At 45.1% G+C, this 22281-nt stretch overlaps 3 protein-coding genes across 3 annotated transcripts; all 3 read left to right on the top strand.

Annotated features, from left to right (window-relative positions):
- Window positions 1-11471: 11471 nt before the first annotated feature.
- LOC119310848 (AT-hook motif nuclear-localized protein 10-like) lies at window positions 11472-15394 on the top strand. The gene is made up of 5 exons (XM_037586470.1): window positions 11472-12790; window positions 13266-13318; window positions 13493-13624; window positions 13804-13965; window positions 14834-15394. The coding sequence occupies exons 1-5, from the start codon at window positions 12238-12240 to the stop codon at window positions 15122-15124; spliced, it is 1191 nt and encodes a 396-aa protein (XP_037442367.1). The 5' UTR covers window positions 11472-12237; the 3' UTR covers window positions 15125-15394.
- A 340-nt stretch (window positions 15395-15734) lies between these two features.
- On the top strand, window positions 15735-18245 carry LOC119310849. Its single transcript, XM_037586471.1, has 2 exons — window positions 15735-16167; window positions 17887-18245. Exons 1-2 carry the CDS (start codon window positions 15988-15990, stop codon window positions 18058-18060), a joined length of 354 nt encoding a protein of 117 aa, XP_037442368.1. The 5' UTR covers window positions 15735-15987; the 3' UTR covers window positions 18061-18245.
- A 1014-nt stretch (window positions 18246-19259) lies between these two features.
- Window positions 19260-19852, top strand: LOC119305767. Its single transcript, XM_037582200.1, has one exon. The coding sequence runs from the start codon at window positions 19331-19333 to the stop codon at window positions 19670-19672; it is 342 nt and encodes a 113-aa protein (XP_037438097.1). The 5' UTR covers window positions 19260-19330; the 3' UTR covers window positions 19673-19852.
- Window positions 19853-22281: the final 2429 nt, after the last annotated feature.

Genomic DNA, 22281 nt, shown 5'->3' with positions numbered 1-22281 from the left:
GCTACCCCGCCGACGGCCAGGCCATCCCTCCACTCCGCACCTCCTGTTATTCTCTGCCGAGTATAGGCCCACCCCGCACCCGAACCAGTTAAGTTTCCCACTCCTCTCCGTCTGCGACTCCACTGCCGCGTCTTCCCCATCTCCTGGTCGTTCCAGTCTGGGGCCTTGCCGTCGTCCATCGCCTCGGTGCGCTCGGCGCGGCGTGGTCAACATAAGAGAGTCATCGGAAGAGGACTGTACGTGGAGAGCCTGACGACTGGGACCCACGAGGTCCATGGTCGCACACAAGGAAAGTTCCTCCTTATTACGCACTATACGTGCACTATATGTGGGAAGGGCTTCTGTATTTCGCAAATAAAATGCCCCCCCCCCCCGCGCTGACAGGTCGGACCCACCAGCTATATCTTCGCACGCAAGGAAGTGCCTCCTTATTACGCACCAAAAAATGAATACCCCCTGCTAGCTGGGACCCACAATAGTGGGTGGCTGACTTGTGGGCCTACTAAGTTGACGAGGACGGAGGGCTTTGTCAACTTAGTCAATATGAACGATTCTAGCTCCAGTGACCGTATGATGTCCATCCAACGGCCATAGTGCTTCTTCAACCTCTGGTCTTCTTGCTCCAGCCGCCCAAAGCAGCGCCGGTCGTGCCGCGTGCTCCTACCTCTCATGGCCGGCTGTGATGCCGCGGAGGCCTCACAGCCCCCTACTACTCCCACCACTGGCCCAGGGTATCCCTCTACTCACCCACACCCCTGTTATTCTGCGGCGATAGCAGCCTCACGCTGCAACCGAACCAGTGAACCCTCGTACTCCTCTCCGCGTGGGCATCCACTGCCGCGTCTTCTCTGGCTCCTCATCGTCCCCTTCCTAGGCCTCACCGTCGTCCACCGCCTTGGTGCTCTCGGCGCGGCGTGGTCAATGTGGTCAACGACCGATTTCCATCGGAAGAGTACTGTACGTGGAGAGGCTGACAGCTGGGTCTAAGGCCACAGCCCAGTTTTTTTGTGATTTGCCAAGTAAGTCGCTTTGTCAGGCCTGTTGGGCTGCAAATCTTTCAAGACGAGGAGAGCTTCATTCGGCTGGCCAAGAAAATGGCTTATCAGTAATGAGAAATGGATTGTACATTTTTAAAACACATCAAATCGGTAATTAGTTTCAAATATCTTTTTTTTCATTTCAAGATTTTAAATTACATTAATTTTTATGCGTGCAGAATTTGTTGGATTTTATATTGATATACATTTATTTTTAAAATCAGTTTGAATACGAGTCGAAATTTCAGGATTAAAAACAGTTTGGACCGCATCGAAATATGCAAAATTTCGTATAATTTTTTAACCGTGGCCACAATATGGGCTGTAATGCTAACAAAAAGAATATGGGCAACAAACAAAACCTTAAGAATTAGCAAATGGGCTGTAAATTATTAGAAATAATGGCAGATGGGATGTATGCTGTTTTCCACGGATATGAGGCTTTCCTAAAAAAAGGTTGATGCACAAGCAGTGACTGTTGGATGGCCATCCAACGGCCGTCGTGCTTCTTCAATCTCTGCTCTTCCTGCTCCAGCCGCTCAAACAAGCGCCGGCGGGACTGCCCGCTCCCTCCTCCCCGCGGCCGGCTATGCTGCCGCGCAGGCCTCACCGCCCCACCGTACTCCCATTGCTGGCCTAGCCATCCCTCTACTCACCCACACCTGCTGTTATTCTCCGGCGATGGCAGACGAACTAGTAAACCCTCGTTCAGTCGTACTCCCCTTCGCGTGGGAAACAAGTACGGAGTATTCCCTGCCTCCGTGTCGTTCCCTTCCTAGGCCTCACCGTCGTCCATCGCCCTGGTGCTCTCGGCGCGGTCTGGTCAACGTGGTCAACGACTGACATGCATCTGAAGTGGACTGTATGTGGAGAGGCCGACAGCTGGGTCCATGGCCGCACGCAAGGAAATGCCTCCTTATTACGCGCAAAATAATGATTCCTCCACCTAACATCGGGGACCCACCGAAAGAGCCTCAGTATTTCGTGAAAAAAATGTTACCACCGCTGACAGCTCAGACCCACCAGCTATATCTTCGCACGCAAGGAAGTGCCTCCTTATTACGCACAAAAAAATGAATACTCCCCCTATTAGCTGGGACCCAGTATAGAGGCAGGCTGACTTGTGGGCCTACTAAGTTGACGGGGACGGAGGGCTTTGTCAACTTAGTCAATATGCACGATTCTAGCTCCAGTGACCGTACGATGTCCATCCAACGGCCGTAGTGCTTCTTCAACCTCTGGTCTTCTTGCTCCAGCCGCCCAAACCAGCGCTGGTCGTGCCTCGTGCTCCTGCCTCCCGTGGCCGGCTGCGATGCGGTGGAGGCCTCACTGCCCCCTACTACTCCCACCGCTGGCCAGGCCATCCCTCTACTCACCCACACCCCCTGTTATTCTGCGGCGACGGCAGCCTCAAACCGCAGCGAACCAGTGAACCCTCGTACTCCTCTACACGTGGGCATCCACTGTCGCGTCTTCCCCTGCTCCGCGTCATCCCCTTCCTAGGCGTCGCCGTCGTCCACCGCCCTGGTGCTCTCGGTGCGGCGTGGTCAACGTGGTCAAGGAACGGCTTCCATCAGACGTGGACTCTACGTGGAGAGGCTGACAGCTGGGTCCACGGGCGCAGCAAGGAAGTGCCTCCTTATTATGCGCAAAATAATTATTCCTCCACCTAACAGCGGGGACCCACCGGACGGGCCACCATATTTCACGAAAACAACGTTTCCCCCCTGACTGCTGGGACCCACCAGCTACACCTTCACACGCAAGGAAGTGCGTCCGGGCAAAAAAAACGATTCGCCCCCTGACCGCTGGGACCCACCAGCTACATCTTCGCACGCAAGGAAGTGCGTCCGGGCAAGAAAAAAACAATTGGCCCCCTTGACTGCTGGGCATGATTGTTTGTTGGTATGCCTGAGTATTGATGTCTTTATATCAAATTATAGACTATTGCCTTGATTCAATCGTATCTTAATATTCATACTATGAAAATATTACATGATTAAATATATTTTAGGTAGCATTTCACATCAAAAATTCTATTTTTATTATTCACCTACTTGAAGATGAGCAGGAATTAAGCTTGGGGATGCTAATATGTCTCCAACCTATCTATAATTTTTATTTGTTTCATGCTATTATATAATCAACCTTGGATACTTGATATGCATTTTATACTACTTTATATCATTTTTGGGAACTAACCTACTAACCCAGTGCCTAGTGGCAGTTGTTGTTTTCTGCTTATTTTTGGTTTTCCAGAAAATCAGTACCAATGGAGTCTAAATGCTACGAAACTTTCTGATGATTTGTTAGAAGCTTCGGGAGGAGTCTAGACGACGAACGAGGAGATGGCAAGGTAATAGGGCGTGCCTAGGGGGGCCCGCCCTGTTACCTTATGGACCCCACGAGCCTCCGTCTGACCAAGTTCCACTTCTATAAATTTTCAAATATTGGGAAACCCCCAGAGAGCCACCCAAAACACTTTTTCGCCGCCACAAGCTTGTGTTCTTCCGTGATCCCATCTGGAGGCCTTTTCCGGCACTCTATCGGAGGGGGGAATTGATCACGAAGGGCTTCTACATCATCCTTGCCGCCCTCCGATGATGCGTGAGTAGTTCACCACAGACCTACGGGTCCATAGCTAGTAGCTAGATGACTTCTTCTCTCTCTCTCTCTAATCTTTAATACGATGTTCATCTCGATCTTCTTGGAGTTTTATCTGATGTAATCTTATTTTATGGTATGCTTGTTGGAATCCTATGAATTGTGGGTTTATGATATGAATACTCCTTGAAAGTAATTGAGTCTTTTCTTAACTTTATTATGTATGATTGTTATAGCTTTGTATTTGTCTCTAATCTATCCGTTTGGTTCGATCAACTAGATTGATTTATCTTCAATGGGATAGGTGCTTCGTAATTGGTTCAATCTTGTGGTGCTCTATATCTCAGTGACAGAAAGGGACAAGACACGTATTTGTATTGTTGCCATTAAGGGTAAAATGATGGGGTTTATTCATATTGATTGGGTTTACTTTGTTTACATAATATCATCTTGCTTAAGGTGTTACTCAATTTGTCATGAACTTGATACCATATATGCATGCTGGATAACGAACGATTGGTGGAGTAATAGTAGTAGACGCAGGCCGGAGTTGGTCTACTTGTCTCGGACGTAATGCCTATGTACATGATCATTGTCGTGAATATCGTCATAACTACGTGATTTTCTGTCAACTGTCCAACAATAATTTGTTTACCCACTGTATGCTATGTGTTCGAAGAGGGAAGTCTCTAGTGAAAACTACGCCCCTGGGTCTACTTTAATCACATTATAAAAAGAAAAATTCCTTAGCAAGTAACGAGTTCAAGGGGATTGACAACCCTCTTGTCACATTGGGTGCAAGTATTTGCTTTTATGTGTGTAGGTGCTATTCATGAGGCTTTGCGTGATTCTCCTACTTGTTCAATAACCTTAGTTCTCAGTGAGGGAAATAATTATCTCTAATATATTGCATCTCCTCTCCTCTTTGGGAAAATCCCAACGCAACTCACAAGTAGCAGTCGTCGACAACTGACGACGCCATGGCAACAAGGATCGCCATAATGGTCATGCAACAGCTATAGGTGCCCCTATTGGTGGTGTTAAATGAAGGCGTGATAATCTTGATTGACCCCATGATGGTGGGTTGCATGGAGGAGAGGCTCGTGGGTGAGGCCATGGCCCCGTGGGTTTGCCACTGATCATCGGCCACGGGCTGCACATGATAGTGATGACATCTCCCATGAACAACTCTCCGGGCATGGTGATGAAGATGAATTCATGGGGGATTATGAGCCATACTATGTGATATCGTCTTCGATGAAGAAGATGTACCAGGGTAAAAGTCAAACTAAAAAGGATAGATCTAGCAACAAGTGTACAGATCCTACCGTGTAAACCTGGCTCTCATACCAGATGATCTGACACCGTCTTTGAAGAAGAAGATGTACAAGGGGAGGTATGATATGCACAGCGTAGGATCGATGAAAGGATGGGCATGAGTAGTTGTAAGTAGCTGAAAAACAGAAAATAAGATATTATGACCCGATAAGGAGGATGCTAATCTTAGCTTGCAATCCGAACATTCACCGATCCACAACCCTCAATACTGCCCCACACAACCACACTCAAGTCATGGATCATGGGATAGGTGCAATCTATAAGGGAAACCATGAAGTCTAACCCACACAACACGATCTAGTCATGGAGCACAGATTAGGAGTGACTTCTCCAGAAATCACGAGAAAAAGGATAACAAGAGCTCTCTAATCTTAGGAGGAGTCTATGTCTTTGGTTTTTGATAGCAAGGGCAAAAGTCCCAATGAAGGGAAGAGGTAGCCTATTTATAATAGGGACAATCTCTCTGGATAAGTGTAAAAGTAAACTAGCTTTGGAAACAAACTTACGCGTGAAACAAAACCAGCTTCGGTAATTAATGATGTAGCTTCTAGAGTTCTCCCATGTGGTGAGTGGATGTATGTCCCCGACGAAACATTATTCGCTGGAGTTGAAACAATGTTTCTTCAGCATCAAACTCGAGTTCTGGAAACCTTTCACAAGTTGGGGTAGCTAAACACGTCCAAAACATTGTTTTGCCAGAATGAGAACATAGTTTATTAAGGAGACAACTTATTTCTTCATGAACTCCCAAGTTTGTTTCTTTGTTATAAAACACTTTTGTGTGCAGATTGAAATGTGGTTGGTCTTCTTTGATATTTGACCTAAGCTCAACCAACAACAAAGGAGGTGAAGGCACAACCATGTTTTCAAGGTCATATGGTAAACTCAAGTTAGCGTTCACGTGATCATGTATTTGCTTCGCATGACTTCTTATGATTGGACTGATGATTTGGTGTCAAAGGTTGGGATGTCCTCATCACAAAGTGATGCAGTTATGGTATAAATATAGCATAAAACAAGCAAAAATTATTGATAGGTTTGAGACATATCATGGGCCCAGTCACCCAAGGAAACTAGGCGCCTAGTGCCCTTGGGCGCCCCCTTGTCCCAACTCTAGGTCTTATTAGTCCTCATGTTACACATATACCTATAGTATTTTGTATATTTTTTCAGGATGAATCTCTGCAGAAATAGATAGCGTCCAAGAGATTATGTTGAAAACACCATCACTCCTTATTAGTTTGTGTCCATTACAACAAGTTTTGAGAGCAAAAGCAATGAAAAGTGGTCAAACAAATATATATGTTTAAGACTTATCACACGTCACCAGCATGTGGACCCACATGTCTACAACCACGCCTGCATCGTTGACCCCAACAACACCTAGCTAATGATAGTGACAATACAATTGTCACCAAGAAGGTGACAATGTGACAAATTATCATGTATACTTTGATAATAGGGCCCATCATATATCCACATGTTCAATAATGGCATGAGGATTGCCACAAAATGAATGATATTCAATGATATCTCCCCAAATACTGTCACCGAGAGCAATCTATGACATAACTTCTATGATGATCTTAGCAGCAGTCCAAAACCGTCACCAACATCAAAATCAGTGATAGATTTTGATATTTAGTGAAAAAATGGGTTTGTCATTAAATACCAGATCATTGTAGTGAGGACACCGTCTATAAAAATGTAGAGTACCACACAGCCTCCAAAAGTGTCCATATAGCTTAGTAGTGTGGGCCCCTCATGGCTCACCTTGGACCCATCTTTCATGGTTGGTTTCCTCAGAAAACTTTAAACACCATATCATATAAATTTATAACATTTCAAAGATCATGCCCCAATGATATCTAAGTCCAGGCACCCACATACTGTCCTTGTCTGACCAGATACTCCTACTCACCCATACTTACCCCCCTTGTTCCCACATATTTGCACAAAAATAACAAACACAATGTGATTTGCACATCCACATTTTACCCCCAAACTATAGTATATAAGACGCACACACGTTTAAAAGTTAACCTTGATCACTAAATAGTCAAAAGCATACAAGTCATGTGATTAAAGGTTATACTATTAGAAACTTTGCTTGAATACAAATTTAGTGGTATGATTTTGGTGGCACATAACCCACATTCGCTGGCAATTGATGGTCGCTCTTGATTCTCGAACTACACATGGGCCTTAAAAACTAGAATTTGGTAGGTAAAGGGATGGAAGTAGTGATTTATAGGAAATTAAGGGGACAATCCAACATATCATCTTAAGAATATCAATATACTTTGAAAGTGATGGCTACATAATGTGCTCATATGTAACACTTCTTAATGAAATAAAGTGTTTTTTCCTTGTAAAAAATACATGAAAAAACGCCCTGGGGGGTATATATCTACATCATAGAGGAGGGCCCCTTCCTTCTCCGTGTCACTCCTAAAAGTTTAGAAGATATGTGAAAAAGGTGAAGAGAACTAAGAAGAACGCTAATATGATAAGGTAACGTATGAAGAACAATAATTGCAAAAGGCGTTTCAGGCCTAAAACAAGAAAATCATAATAGTTTGATCAAACCCCTTTTGCACAATACACTAGACATTATATTTATGACCGTCTTTTGCGGAAACGATATGTATCAAACTATGTCCAACTTTAGAAGGAAATTGAAGCAACAAGTTGAAACTGAACTATGCACCGTAGAACACGGTTGCTTTATCCAGTTGACGAAGACTAGCAACTCCTTGGCTAGTATTTTATGCATGAAATAAATACCCATTTGATTTAGATTTAATGATCTTGATAACCATGAATTAACTCATATCTTCATAAAATTAATCGTTCGCTCCACTACCATGTATTTCAGTTCTCCTATAAATACAACACCCTCGGTTCTTCCTACTCCACACAACCATTTGAGATACAACCATACAGTCGATCTATCGCCTCACCATCGCAACCTTGTCAAATCTAGGTAGGTCCTATTCTTTTAGAAAATCTTGGCAGGTCCTTGCTCCATCTTCTTCCCAACCATGCCACTGTTCATGGCCATTTATTTGTTGATTAGTGACACCACTTGTTTGGCAATTTATTTGTTCAGATATGAATGATCCATGAGTTATGTTCATGCTCGTCATGTTTATGCTCATTTTTTATTTCCATATCGCACCGAAACAAAAAATTATAGTTAAAAATCTCATAATTATCAAATTTACATGATGAATTCAGTATATGTTATAGATGTAAATTTTCATATAAATGAGTAAATCGTCTTTGAACATATATGGATCCAGCCAAGTCATTTTGAAATGTTTTGGACTTGGTCATGCTCTTTCAGGAACATGCGATGTAGTAAAATTGTTTTCAAAGCACATGGGTCTGCTCTAATCTTCATCCAGATCTTGTCAAATCCTTTTTAAAACAATTGCATATGTAAAATTTTGGAAACATGGTAATGCAGTCAAAAAAATTCCAAATAAATATATATTTTCTCAATGTTTTTCACAGACATGTGATATTTTCAAATCGTTTTGAGAGAACCTTGCCAGAGCATAGTGTTTTTTTCTCTAGAAACAACATAACCTAGTGAATTTCCATTTAAAGCATGTTTATCTTGTCAAAACCTATCGAACAGAGCAAATTCTGGTCAGACCTTTTCGAGGATAATTGTATCTAGTCAAATCCCATTAAATTAGTTAAACTAGTCGAACTTCTTTGGAAGCATATTTATCTGTTGACTTCCTTCCACATTCATACAAACCTAGAAATTATAGGAAAAGGAATCAAAGTGTTTCTTTTACTAAAAGTGAATCAAAGAGTTGAAACCGGAATATGTATTATAGAACATAGTTGGTTGCATCCAGTTGGGTGAGACTAACAACTCTTCGAATCTTTTTATGGGCATATGGAATGGAATACCCATTCGATTCATATCTTATGACCTTGATCATCATTCAGTGTACTAACCCTTTTCCTCACATAATTACTCGCTCTCTCATATCATGTATTTCAGATCTCGTATTAATATATCACCATCGGTTCTTCTTGCTCCACGCAGGCATTCGGAATACAACCACCCAATCAATCTATTGCCTCGCTATCACAACCTCGTCAGAACTCGGTATGCCCTCACTCCATCTTCTTCCCAACCATGCCATTGTTTATTTCACTGCAGTTTGTTTATTGGGTCCACCACTTTTTTGGTGACTACATTGTTTAGATCTGAATGAACCATGGGTGATGTTCACGCTCGTATGTTTCCTAGTTCTACTATTATTATTTTTGAATTCTCTATCGCAACGAACATAAAAAGTATTTTAAACATTTCTCTTAATTATTATATTTACATGATGGACTAAATACATGTGATAAAGGTGAATTTTCATATGAATGAGTCAAATATTTTCGAAAACATATGGATCTAGTTAAGTCATTTTGAAACATTTGGATCTGGTCATAAGCTTTCTAGAACATGCGATGTGGTCAAATTGTTTTTGAAACACATGGATCTGGTCAAATCCATTGAGAACAAGAATCTTGTCAAATCCTTCATCTAGATTCGCCCCTTTTAAACCATATATTTTTTAAACATGTTAGTATATTACAAAATAATAATTAAACAGTAGATCTGGTCAAATCCTTTTTTAATAGGACAAATTATAATCTTTAGTAAAGAGTTGAATATAGTGAAAATCCTATGAAAGCATGTTTGTCTTGTCAAAACCCGTCGAAAACATATGATCCTAGTCAGATCTTTTCGAGTACAATTGGATCTAGTCAAATTCCACTAAAACAAACATGGTGAAATCTGTTTGTTAAGAAATATGTTAGAAGCATATTGATCGTATGAATTTTTTCCATATACATACAAACATGGTGAAATCTGTTTGTTAACATATTAGTGTGGTATTTATTTGTGAAATACACGCTAGCCTGGTCAAAGAAAAGCGTGCTAGCTAATTTATGGCGTTGGTAACCGAAATATGCATTGTAGAACACGTTTGGTCGTATCTAATTGACTAGGACTAGCAACTCTCCAGCTCATTTTGGATGTATGTAATAGAATACCCATTCAATTCATATTCAATGACCTTGTTCACCATGTAATGTCTTAAATTTTATTCTCATATCATTAATAGTTCAATCCATTGTCACCTATTTTTCCTAAACCTTAATTCTTCCAACTCCACCCTACCAATCGAGATACAACCATCTCACGGACCTATCTCCTCACCATATTAACCTTGTCACATCTCGGTATGTCCTTGCTCCATCTTCATCCCAACCATTCAACTCTTCATGCCTAGGTTGTTTGTTTATTTACATGGCCATTTGTTTAGTGATTACTTTTATCAGATCCGAATGAGCCATGAGTGACATATATGCTTGTATTGTTTCCTGACTGTAATGTTTTTACTGTTCATTTATGCATCCCCACGAATTATAAAAGGTATATAGTTCAACCCTTTTCCATAGTTATCAGATTTTACACAATGATGTTTACCTTGATTGCAGTGATAAGTCATGATCATTTATTCGTACTATCTTTATACACTATTGTCAAGAATATTGCACATAGATGACAATACGTATTCACATCTAGCATGATCCAAATAATTGTTGCCATGACAATATAGTTGTTAATTCCCGTATAACTTAGTCAAGCCTTTTCTGAAAACATATGGATTTGGTCCAGCCGCTTTGAAATGTTATGGTTATTGACATACTTTAAAAAGCATACAATGTGGCCAAAGTGTTTTCAAAACACATGGATCTAGTCAAATCCCATTTTAGAGCAAGGATATTGTCAAATCCTTCATCTTGATCTGGCCAAACCCTTTCAAAATGTTTGCATGTGGAAAAAGATCCATTGAAAACATGGCAATTTAGTCAAAACCGTTCAAAAGTATAGATCTGGTAAAAAAAATTGAAAACATATAAATATGATGAAATCCTTTTTTAGCATATAATAATATTGTCAAATCATAATTTTTTTCAGAACAAACCTTTAGTGAAATTCCTTTGGAACATGTTAATCTTGTCAAAACACCGTCGAAAAAGTCCAAATCTTGCGGGAACATTTTTAGGACAACTGCATCTGGTCAAATCTCATTAAAACAATTAAATTAGTCGTAACCTTTTTAAAAACTTATTGATGTGGTGAAACCCTTCCATAGACAAAAACAACCATGCGAAATCATTTGGTTAACATATGAATCTGGTCAAGTTTTTTGAAACACATACCAGTCTGGTCAAAGCAATGCATGCTATGTGTAATTTATTATTGGCTTTGCTAGCCAGTTGGCATGTGGTGGTAGGGAGGGGAGGGGGAACGGCTTTGGGTTAGGTCCATGTGCACAGTGAAAAACAGACAACAGCAAAAGAAGAAAAATATACACAGGGGCGGATAAAGCCAAAAGCAGAGGAGGTCACAAAGTAAATATAATAAGTGCCCTGGGGGGTCAAATAATGTAGACCCTTACCAATGCAGCCCTGACGCGCCTCACTTACCTGCCCGTTTTTAATCCCCCCGGCAAACCAAATTTAATCCCTTTTCCTTTTCTCAAAAGATTACGTGAGAGCGGGGGAGTTTAGAAAGAAAAGCAAAAGAAGAAGAAGAAGAAGAAAAAAGAAACGAAATTGGGAGGAGAGCTCGTGAGGGCTCCCAAATTACGTAGGAGATAAGCGAAATCCCCAAATTTCTCCCCCCATCTCCTCCCCCGTCCGCAGTCGTTTGAGTGGCCTGCGAGCGAGCGAGCGCCCCCCAGCTCCGTCTTCCCCGCGCGCAGTACGAGCGTGCAGCCGAGAGCTTCGCTTTGCTGCTGCTTTTGTGTTTCCCGACCGATTATTTTCTTGTCTTTTGTCCGTATTTTCCCGGTATTATCCTGATTTGCGGTGGTTTCTCGGTGATTTTGCCGCGTCCGCGCTCGGGCGGGGGATCTGTAATTTCTGCGCCTGGTCTGCCAAATCCTCTCGCCGGGGCTTGGATTACCAACCACCCCGCATTATTTTTCCATTTCGTTCTGGTTTACCGTTTCTTGCTCCCGTTTTCTTTTCGTTTTTTCCTCATTTTTCCCGTCATTTGCGGCCTCCTCCCACTCGTCCCAAGATACTGTGAGCTCTGTTCGTCGTCAAAGATTTCGAGCTCTGTGCGCGCGGCGTGGGGTTTATGGTTTTCTTATAGCTGCTGCCGAGCTTGCTTGTTCTGCTTCTGGGTAGGAGCTTTGGCTTCTGCTTTTTTTGAGGAATGATGGAGGTGAGGGCGTCGCAGGAGCAGCAGAGAGGGATGGCCGGGAGGGAGCCGTTCGGACTGCCCAACAGCCCGCCCACGCCGCAGTCCTCCGGACCCGTGCCCAACATGCGCATGACCTACGGCGAGGACGGCAACGCCTACTTCCTTAAGCCGGGCTCAGCTCCGCCGCCGGCGGAGGCGTACCAGCCAGGGGGAGGCGCTGGCCTCAACATGCCGGCTGGCCCCAACGCGGCTGCTGCGGGGGGCAATGGCGGGCCAGCGTTCGAGCTCAACATGGAGGAGGAGGCCGCCAAGAAGCGCGGCCGCGCAATGAAGTACGGCGACGACGGCTCCACGTCCCTGGCATTGGTGCCCGTGCCCATGCCCGAGGAGCCTACTGCAGTGGCGCCCGGTGATTCCGGGGCTTTCTCGGCGCCGGCCGTCAAACCGGCGGCGGGCGGCGTGCTGGCGGTGCCGCCGGTGGGGATGAAGAAGCGGGGTCGCCCAAAGGGCTCCACCAACAAGGTGAAGAAGCAAGACAAGGTCATGTCTGCGCTTGCTTTCATCGGTAAATCTCTCTCTAACCTTCTCCATTTTTCTGTTATTACGGCTTTAATTACTTTTGTGAAACAATTAGAGGAATTATTTACCTGCCCTTTATTTAATTTAATTACCTGTTTAGATATTCGAAATTTACTGCCTAGCCTCTGGACATACTGAGTAGCTTTGACTAGATCTGGGGTGTTGTACTGCGTGCAGACTGCAGGTGGAAATTACTGCTGTACCCCTCTTGCTTTTCAAACGGTAGCCTCTTTACTGTAAATGTCGTACAGGCTAGCTTAATTGAATAATTGCAGTGATTTTTGAAATAATACATAGTTAGGGATCCCTACTATTTTATAGTTTCATTACTCAGCTGAAATTTAAACTTTTAACTGAAGTCTTGTGTGTCTGTCTGACTGAAGTTTAAAATGTGTCGCCCTGCTTCTTCTGAGATCTATACAGGTGTTTGAACATGTTCTTGGTGAAACTGTATTTTGCAGGGACTGCAGGAGCTGGCTTTACTCCACATGTAATTGCTGTTCAAGCTGGAGAGGTAGTAAAAATTCCTCCTCAATCCCATATTCACATTGAAGCAGTGTCTGTTATAATATGTATTTTCGCATGTCATCCTGAGCACATACCAAAAAGCTGTGCATTTTCTGATTTTCACAATGTAACTACAAATGCTCCACAGCACTTGCGAATAACTTTGAGTGGTGCATTGCAGGATGTGGCTGCAAAGATCCTGTCGTTTGCGCAGCATGGAGTTCGTGCAGTTGTTGTTCTTTCAGCAAATGGCGCCATTTCAAACGTGACCCTTAGGCAATCTGCCACTTCAGGTGGGACGGTCACATACGAGGTATGCACTTCTTATTCAAGATAATACATCTCTTTCGATGAAATGGTGATTGCCGATATACAAAAGTTCGAGAAAAATGAGGCCTGATCAAAAACTGAAATAGCAGTTGTGTTGAAATCACTGTGGACGGCTTTGTCTACGACAGGTTTGTAAGTGATGGTTCTTGTTTTCTGCCACAGGGCCGATTTGAAATACTGTCACTGTCTGGATCGTTCACCGTGCAAGAGACTGGAGGCCATCGTAGCCGGACCGGTGGGCTGAGTGTTTCACTCGCAAGTCCTGATGGCCGCGTCTTGGGTGGCGGAATTGCTGGACTTCTGATTGCCTGCACACCTATTCAGGTCTGTTTTTTCACACCAGCCTCAAATCTCAGTAAATCATATATGTGCAGCCATAGTTTCACTTTCATACTGTACATAGCATTCCTGATGAAACTTTCTAGTACATTGCATATGCCAAAATACAGCCAAAAGTAAAATCCTTTGCATATTTTCGTCCCAGCATGTTAGCATTCTTCAGTTTCTTTACTGCTTCAAACTGAGAATAATAGCTTTACTTATGTTACTTTGTACATTACAATTGCCAATCTTTTCTATCTCATATACTAGCGAAAAGTAAAATTCTATGCATGATTCGGTTTCAGCGTATTAGCATTCTAGCAGAACTGTCTGTCTCCTGGGTTTTGGTTTATGATGTGTATGTAAAGGCCATGCCTCTCTGACGGATATTATGTGCACACTGCTGAAACTTGAATGCTGCTTCATGATTCTATTCCTCAATAGCCAGACTGCTATTTACAGTTAGTTCTCTAGGGTTTCCACGTCATAGGCATCCACCTACTAAGATCAGTTCTCTATTAGCAAGAAAAATTCTTTTCATAATTTCGCTTTTGAGTGATTCCTCTGCTTCTTTACTGCAGCAATCGTTTGATATATAGCTTCACATGTGCATCATGACTGCCAATCTTTTCTAGCGAAAAGTAAAAAAAAAAAAACAGTGTATTAGCATTCTTCAGTATATTGCTCCTATATTTTGGATTCACGTTGTTTCAGGATTTTATTTCTCACTAGCCTGCCATTTACAATTACTTTCCTAGACTCTCCACATCATTCATTGGCATCCACATATTAGATCAGTACTGTATTAGCTAGTCATATTACACTAAAGAAATGAGTCAGTGACTAACCAGTGCTATCCTTGTACCCACAGGTTGTGGTGGGAACCTTCAACACGGTCGCCGAGAAGAAGAAGGCGCCGAAGCACCAAGCTGCTGCTGCACATGAGCCCGCATCCGCGCCACCGAGGATGACGCCGAACTTCGTGCCGGCGCCGATCGCCGTGCCGCCGCTCGCGACCGCTCCCATCAGCGTCGGGATGGCCCAGAACAGCCCGCCGTCCAGGGGCACGCTCAGCGAGTCCTCCGGGAGCCCGATGAACCAGGGCGTGCCGGCCGCGGCCACTCCCAGCAACAGCGGCCTGTCCAGCATGCCCTGGAAGTGAGCTCAGTGTCTGTCTGCATGCCATCGTCGTCAGTGACCAGCTTGACGTAGAACCCTGAAGCAGAAGAGAGGGAAAAAAAAACCTGAACTAGATGTTACCGTTGCCTTAGCGTAATTTCGTGGTCGAGACTGTTTGTTTAGGCGTTGAACTGTTTAATGTGTCGTCGTGGGTTGTTGTTAGCCCGGATGTCGTGGATTAATGTGTCGGATTATCGTCGTGTCGTCGTCGAGTTTAACCGGTGGTTATGATAAATTTATGAACCTTTGATAATTGGTGTTCTCTGCTGGGTGTGTGGCTGTGATGCTGATGGTTATTCTTTTTGGTTTTGGTTTTGGTTTTTGCAAGTTTTCCGGTGGTATTGCTAATCTTTCTGCTGCTGTGATGCTGATGGTTTTTCTGTTTGGACTTCTTTCTCTCTCTCTCTTTTTTTTGCAAATTTTCCGGTGGTATTGCTAATCTTTCTGCTGCCGTTGCTCGGTTTTGCCAGCGAGTGCGTCTTCAGCTCTGGTTTACGGTCTTCGCAGAATACGTCTTCAGGAGGAGGCGACGGTTCAGAGATCACAGGAGGCGTCCAAATGCTGGGTCGTCTCGCTGGTGCTGGGTCCCACATCTTCTCTTCCACACAGCACAGGCGCTACAGCCCAAACGAGAAGACGGCCAAGAGAAGACACCATCGGCGCACGAGACTTGCGGCGCCCACCAACCTCGACGCGCCGGAACCCTAGCCAGCCAGCCAGCCAGCCAGCCGCCCATGGGTATCGCCGGAGGGCGGCGCCAGTAGCGGGAAACGGGAGGAGGAGGAGGAGGAGAGCGGAAGCGGAACCCGCGCGCGCGGTGTAGATTAGGAGGGGAGGAGGGGCGAGATGTCTGTGCGGATCAAGGCGGTGGTGGACAGGTTCGTGAAGGAGCTGCAGGAGGCGCTGGACGCGGACATCCAGGACCGCATCATGAAGGAGCGGGAGATGCAGAGCTACATCCAGGAGCGCGAGCGCGAGGTCGCCGAGAGGGAGGCCGCCTGGAAGGCCGAGCTCTCCCGCCGCGAGGTAGTAATCCAACACCCCAGTACTCTCTGTCTCCTTTCCCACCAGTCCGATTCATCTGCGTGAGTATGCCCTGGCGTTAATTCAGTTGGTGGTGGTGTCCATGGCATGGTGCCTTCAGAGTAGTTCAGATATCGGTTGCTGCTGAATGCTGGTGCATTTGAGATTTTATCAGTGATCTCGTATAGTTGCTGAAGGAATTCTGAAGTTTGAGTGACGTAGTTAAATTTGGTTGAAGGTGTTTGTTATGTTTGGTGTCGATTAATCAGTAATCGCTGCGTTTTGGGAGCAAATTTCCCATCTACGTTTACCATGAGCATCTTTGAGGTCTGAGGTTCAGACGCACTGGTTCCGGTAGTCAGTGACTGGATGCTCCACTAGCCAGCTTCTTGCACAGGCATGAAAATTGGTGGTGATATACGGTAGTGATGTGACTGGGACTACTACTGCTCGTATCATAGTTCTCAATTCTAAGTAATGGGAAGGAGTGAGGTTAGAGGTTCAGGCGCACTGGTTATAGAATTCAGTGATTGGATATGAACTAGCCAGGTTCTTGCACTTGCATGAAAATTGCTGTTATGATTACCGTATTATGCAGCAGTGATGTGAGTGGGACTACTCCTGCTCGTGTCATAGTTTTCAGTTCTAAGTAATGTGAAGGGGCCTTTTATCTTGTTCTAAAGAATGTCATGTTTTTCTATTGCTAAACTGATAGAACCATAGTGATGTGGTGCAAATGTCAAATTGTGAGCCTATGCATAGGATTCCCTTAATATAGGAGTAAAGCTGTGCTTTAATTATTACTATTGTCACAACTATATTGTTGTGAGAGAGCAGTAGTTTTCTTGAAGCCTGTGGCTCAGTCCGTATTCGGGATTCCTTCTGACGAAAGTGCTCTTATCTTGCATGACTAGCACCAGCCAAAGATACCTACCTCTCTTGTTGATTGACTGCTGAAATTTTATTTTCTTTGTTGGAAAATGACTACTGAAATTGAAGGCACCTTTTGATTTGTTTTCCTACATGTTTTTTTACTATTGTAGCTATTGTTGTTATGTCTCGGCATGTTGAGCTCATGTCTATGTATTCTGGTCTGGCCAGCAACTCATAGAAATACTGAATATTATTTGTAGATTGCAAGCATATTTTGTGCTGTGATATCAGAAAGATGTGGTGGTGTCTTGTCATATTCTGAGCACCAAGTTGATTGGGTAAAATACAATGGCTTGTTTGGTTGGTACACACGATTTCAGGGTGTCATGTGCATCTTAAAACAAAAATTGTGGATGTCCAACATTTGACCTGCAACAGACTGCACAAAAATTGTCCAGGGAGAATGCAAATTCACTATAGTTATCTTTCTGACTGTAACAAGATATCTAATAGAGACACTGTTATGCTTTATCATTTATGCTCTCAGCTTCATTAGGAATGATTCTAGGCTTGATATCAGCGTAGTGAGCCCTGTTGCGTTGATTATCTTTTCTCATATTAGGAGCAGGATAAGTTAAGTGCACATTTGTTCTCTCATACCAAAGACATTTATTTGAACTGTGTTAGAAGCAGACTTGAACAGGACCTTCTTAATCTTTAAAAAGATTTTCGGACAGGTAAAAAGTGAAGTGTGCTGAATTGATAACCCTAAAACATATCCATTCCTTCTGAAATGACATCAGTGTTTCGTTATCATGGCTTGACTGACAGACTAGTCATCTTTGATAGGCTGAGATTGCGCGGCAAGAGGCGAGGCTGAAGATGGAAAAAGAGAACCTGGAGAAGGAAAAAAGCGTCCTCATGGGAACCGCCTCCAATCAAGACAACCAGGACGGAGCCCTCGAGATCACCGTCAGCGGCGAGAAGTACAGGTGCCTTCGTTTCTCCAAGGCGAAGAAGTGACAGGACGAACGAGGCGCCGAGGAGACGGCCGTGTACTGAAGTAGGGGTAGATCTGTGTACCAAATCGCCAGCGTTGGGCCTGATTTTGATTCAAATTGGATTCTTTCTGTACAGGGAATTCTTAAGATGTGCGTTGTGCGCAATAAAATGCATAGCAGCTCATGCCGAGCTAAGGATTTTCATTATGGTCGTTGTGCAAGTTTTTTTAGGGGGCGGGTGGTGTGCAAGTGCAACTGCTGCAAATGGGACTCAGGGGGTGTTTGGTTCAGGGACTTTTTAGTCCCAGAGACTAGAAAAAGTCCCTAAAAAGTCCATAGGAACCAAACGGAAGGGACTTTTTCTACAGGGATTAGAAAAAGACTCTACTGAAAAGTCTTTTTTGATTAGTCCCTGGGACAAAAAAGTCCTAGGACTTCTAAACAAAACAACCCCTCAGCCGATGGAGGCTCGCCTGTCAGCTGTCATTGTCTTGTGTGGTACAGTACACCATACCAGGCCCAGCTATGCAGCTATGCTAGCAAGTCGTTAACCACTAGACCAGTTCAGTGCTGGCGGTACGAATGTTGCAGTATTGATTCTCCGATGTTTTCCCTTGATTTCTTCTAGGCCAGCATTAGCATATCAGGCTGTCTCGGTGTTCCAGCTAATTGGGCGCTAAGAAACTGTCAGCGGCCATGACAGCCTCTCGATATTCCTGCCAACTTATATATATCATCTTAACCAAGCTCCCCGTTCTTAACAGCTACGAAAACTGGCAAATCTTCTCGGCTACTCCTGGAAATTTCCTTGTAAACAAAGCGTAGTGCAGCACATTGCTCGGTTAAGTCCACCGAATGTGAGCAACAGCCTGTGTTGTGTACCAGAGCACTTTATGCCACTTTATTTTTATATAAACGTACACACGTCTTGAGATGGCACCAAAAAATTCCAGCTTTGGGAACAGCCATTTGTTTAGCCTTGGAGTGCCATTAACGGCTGGCCCATTTGGCAGCTGGGGAAGCGAGCGGAGAAACGGTCGTCGTCCTCCGGGCCACGCACGGGCCCCGCAGCCCAGCTCGGGCGAAAGCGCCATGGAAACGCTCTCGAACGACACACCCCCGCACCCGCAGGAAACGCGCGTCCGTCCTCCGTCGCCGTTGCCGCCACGTCTATAAAACCACCCGCGACCGCGAGTCCAACGCCACCACCACCCATCATCATCCATTGCTCCTGTGCGCCTACGTGCGAGCCGCAGAGAGAGGAAGGCTTCCTGTCCTGTCGGTCGGTTGACATGGGCGCCACGTCGTACGAGAGGCTGTCCAGCCACGGCGCCGGGAGCGGGCGCCGCGGAGGAGGGCTAGGGGCGTGGGCGGCGCTGAGGCGCGGGCTGGCGCGGCTGTGCGCCGCGCGGCGGGGGCGGTGGGCGCCGGCGAGGGGCATGCTGGTGCGGGCGCAGGGGAGGAGCTGGCGAGGCCGCAGGAGGGTGGCGGCCGGATGCGGGTACGACTCGGAAAGCTACGCGCGCAACTTCGACGACGGGCTGTGGAAGGCGGAGGAGGGCGCGCCGTGGAGGGCCGCCGGGCCGGCCATCGGCGCCTGCAGGCTCGCCCGCGCCGTGTCCTCCCTCCAGTGATTCATTCTTTTCGGCGTTTTGTGATCGCCCTGTGCGTTGTGAGGTAGCTATTGATTATTTTTTTCGTAGTTTGATTAATTGTAGGACAGTTTTGTTTGTAGTTTGTAAATCAGGCCCGCGGAATTGAATAAATCTCGATGTACATGGCAAGTTTTTTGAGTTCGTTTGGAAATTGGAACGATGATACTACCTCCGTTCCTAAATATTTGTTTTTTTTTTAATTTCAAATGGACTACCACATACGAATGTATATAGATATATTTTAAAATGTAGATTCACTCATTTTACTCCGTATGTAGTCACTTATTGAAATAAAGACAAATATTTAGGAACGGAGGGACTACATGGGAAGAGAAAAAGGACGGACATGTCGAATGTTTGGCGCAAATTATGATATGGCACGAGCAGTAAGCTATCTCAAAACCTGTCAACAAAAAATTTGAAAGTTTAGAGATATAGCAAATATACCAACTCATTAGCTCCTTACAAAATGGACTTATTAACAGCTCATGTAAAATAACTTGTGGTTACTTTCAAAAGGAGCTTTCTTTTGAAAAGGAGGAATACCCCCGGTCTCTATATCAATCGATGCATGCAGCCATATTATTAAATAAAAATGTAACAAGGTCATAAGGTCCAAAGATGCTCATTTCAAAAGGAGCTACAGGGTAAATGCTATCATGTTCACACTTACGTCTCGTCACTGGCCGTGTAGGGTTTAGCCGTTGGTTTTACACTCACAAATTAATTATCATGTACCACACGAGCACCCTCAATACAAAACAAAAGTAAATAAACTTGCTAATACTAGAATATATACAATGATTTTTACATTTCCAAATATATAACAAAAAGTTTGGTGCTTGTAAGATGACCAAAATTTGGTACTAACTTGGATATTGTTTCAGAATTTTTGACAAAAAATAAATAAGGATAAGCTTAGTTCTACTATGAAACTTTGAGATGCCTATATCACAGGAATTTCGGTGCATTTTTAACAAAATAAGTCTCATTGGCACACACTAGTCGAGCTGTTGTGAGTTGGCTTTGTGAGTGAGGGCCCATCGGGTCTTGGTTTACGGTGTGACTCGCTTTCCTCCAACCACATGAGTTGGTCTGGATCAATTCCTAACAAGGACAATGTCTAGTGGGCTCAGAGTTTAGAACGATTGGCTCTTGACTTTGTGGTCTAGCTATGCACCTGGGTAATGTTTGGCCATCATCATAAATGACATGTGATTAAGTGCATTTTTAAGAAAATATGTTTTTATTTGGTAATATTACCTAGCGAACGTCAGCTGGGAGAGGGGTGGCAAGCGAACGTCATTTGGTGGCAATTTTAGTTGTGAGGAAAGATCAAAGGACGACCAAACCCTGAACAAGGACTAACCTTGCGTCGAAGCCAGGCTCTCTTGGGTCGATTGGGACTCTACGGTCATTACCATACGGCCGCCTGTCATCATACTGCTGGGGCGCGTACGACCCATCCCTCGGAAGAGGCGAAGGCGCTCGACGGTGGTTGTCGCGGGCGTACTCACGATCATACTCTCCATGAGCTCTTCCCAGGTGCCGATCTCGGTGGTGATCACGATCTTCACGTCGCAAAGGCGACCCAGGACTGTGTGATGACTGAACAGTATCTGCCCTTACCGATCCGCTGTGGATCCTGTTCCGCGACTGAGAAACGACGGAGTTTAGGTCTCCTGCTGCTCGGAGCAGTGTTCTGATCTGTTCCAAACCTCTTCCAGCTTCTGGACGGGGCGGCTGAATAGACTCTGCGATACGCGCATCAGCTGCAAGATTCTGGATCGAAGTATGGAATATCTGAGTTTCCGGTGGAAACAACTGTCATGGACGTCGACTGGATTTGGCGATCAGTTGACGAGCACGCTTGTCGAGAGAATGTTGGAGATTCTCCAAACGTGTGCGCTCAGCCAGCGTGGCCAGGCGCACTGCCTCCAAGGCCCGAGCCTTGGCGGTCTCCCCTATGATGGGGGTCTGGAGGGCCTCCACGTTGCGGCGGTGCAGCTCTTCCCTCTGCTGTGAGTTAAGAGGTTGAGGTTGGTACTCTTCGTGGCCGAACGACGGGCCATCGCCCTCACCATCGCCGCCGCTACAGCGAAACCCAGGTGGGCTGTGACGGGTATCGACCATGAGAACTTCTGCCGCGGGGTCACAGCTCCCGCTCTCAGAAAACCTTTCTGCAGAATCAGTCAACAGGTCGACTGAACCGCAGCGAAACTCGACGAGATCGATTTCCGCGACTTGGGGGTGGCAGTCTGACGAGCCACCGCATGCTTCACCCACCGCTGGAGCCGCGAACGACCAGATCGCTTGCGGCGGCGTCCAGCGGAGTGAGAAGTGACGTGAGGGTCGACCGAGGTCGACGGCTGCCGAAGGAGGACGCCGCAGGCACTCGCGCGGAAGTGCGATGAACCACGGATCGGGAGAGTCTCGACATCGAGGGGGGCTTCCTGGAGCCAAGCGGAGTCGTCGGCGACGAAAGTGAGCGCGCCGAGTCAGAACTCGCGGCCCATGACCAAACCACCGCCGGAAACCATGTTGATGAAGATCGGAGAAAATGCAACCTCGCCGGAAGTCGCTAAGAC

This window comes from Triticum dicoccoides, chromosome 5B (genome assembly GCF_002162155.2).
Source record: "Triticum dicoccoides isolate Atlit2015 ecotype Zavitan chromosome 5B, WEW_v2.0, whole genome shotgun sequence".
NCBI classification, from domain to species: Eukaryota; Viridiplantae; Streptophyta; class Magnoliopsida; order Poales; family Poaceae; genus Triticum; species Triticum dicoccoides.
The sequence above is the reverse complement of the archived record's forward strand: the minus strand, read 5'-3'. Positions and strand labels throughout refer to the sequence as shown.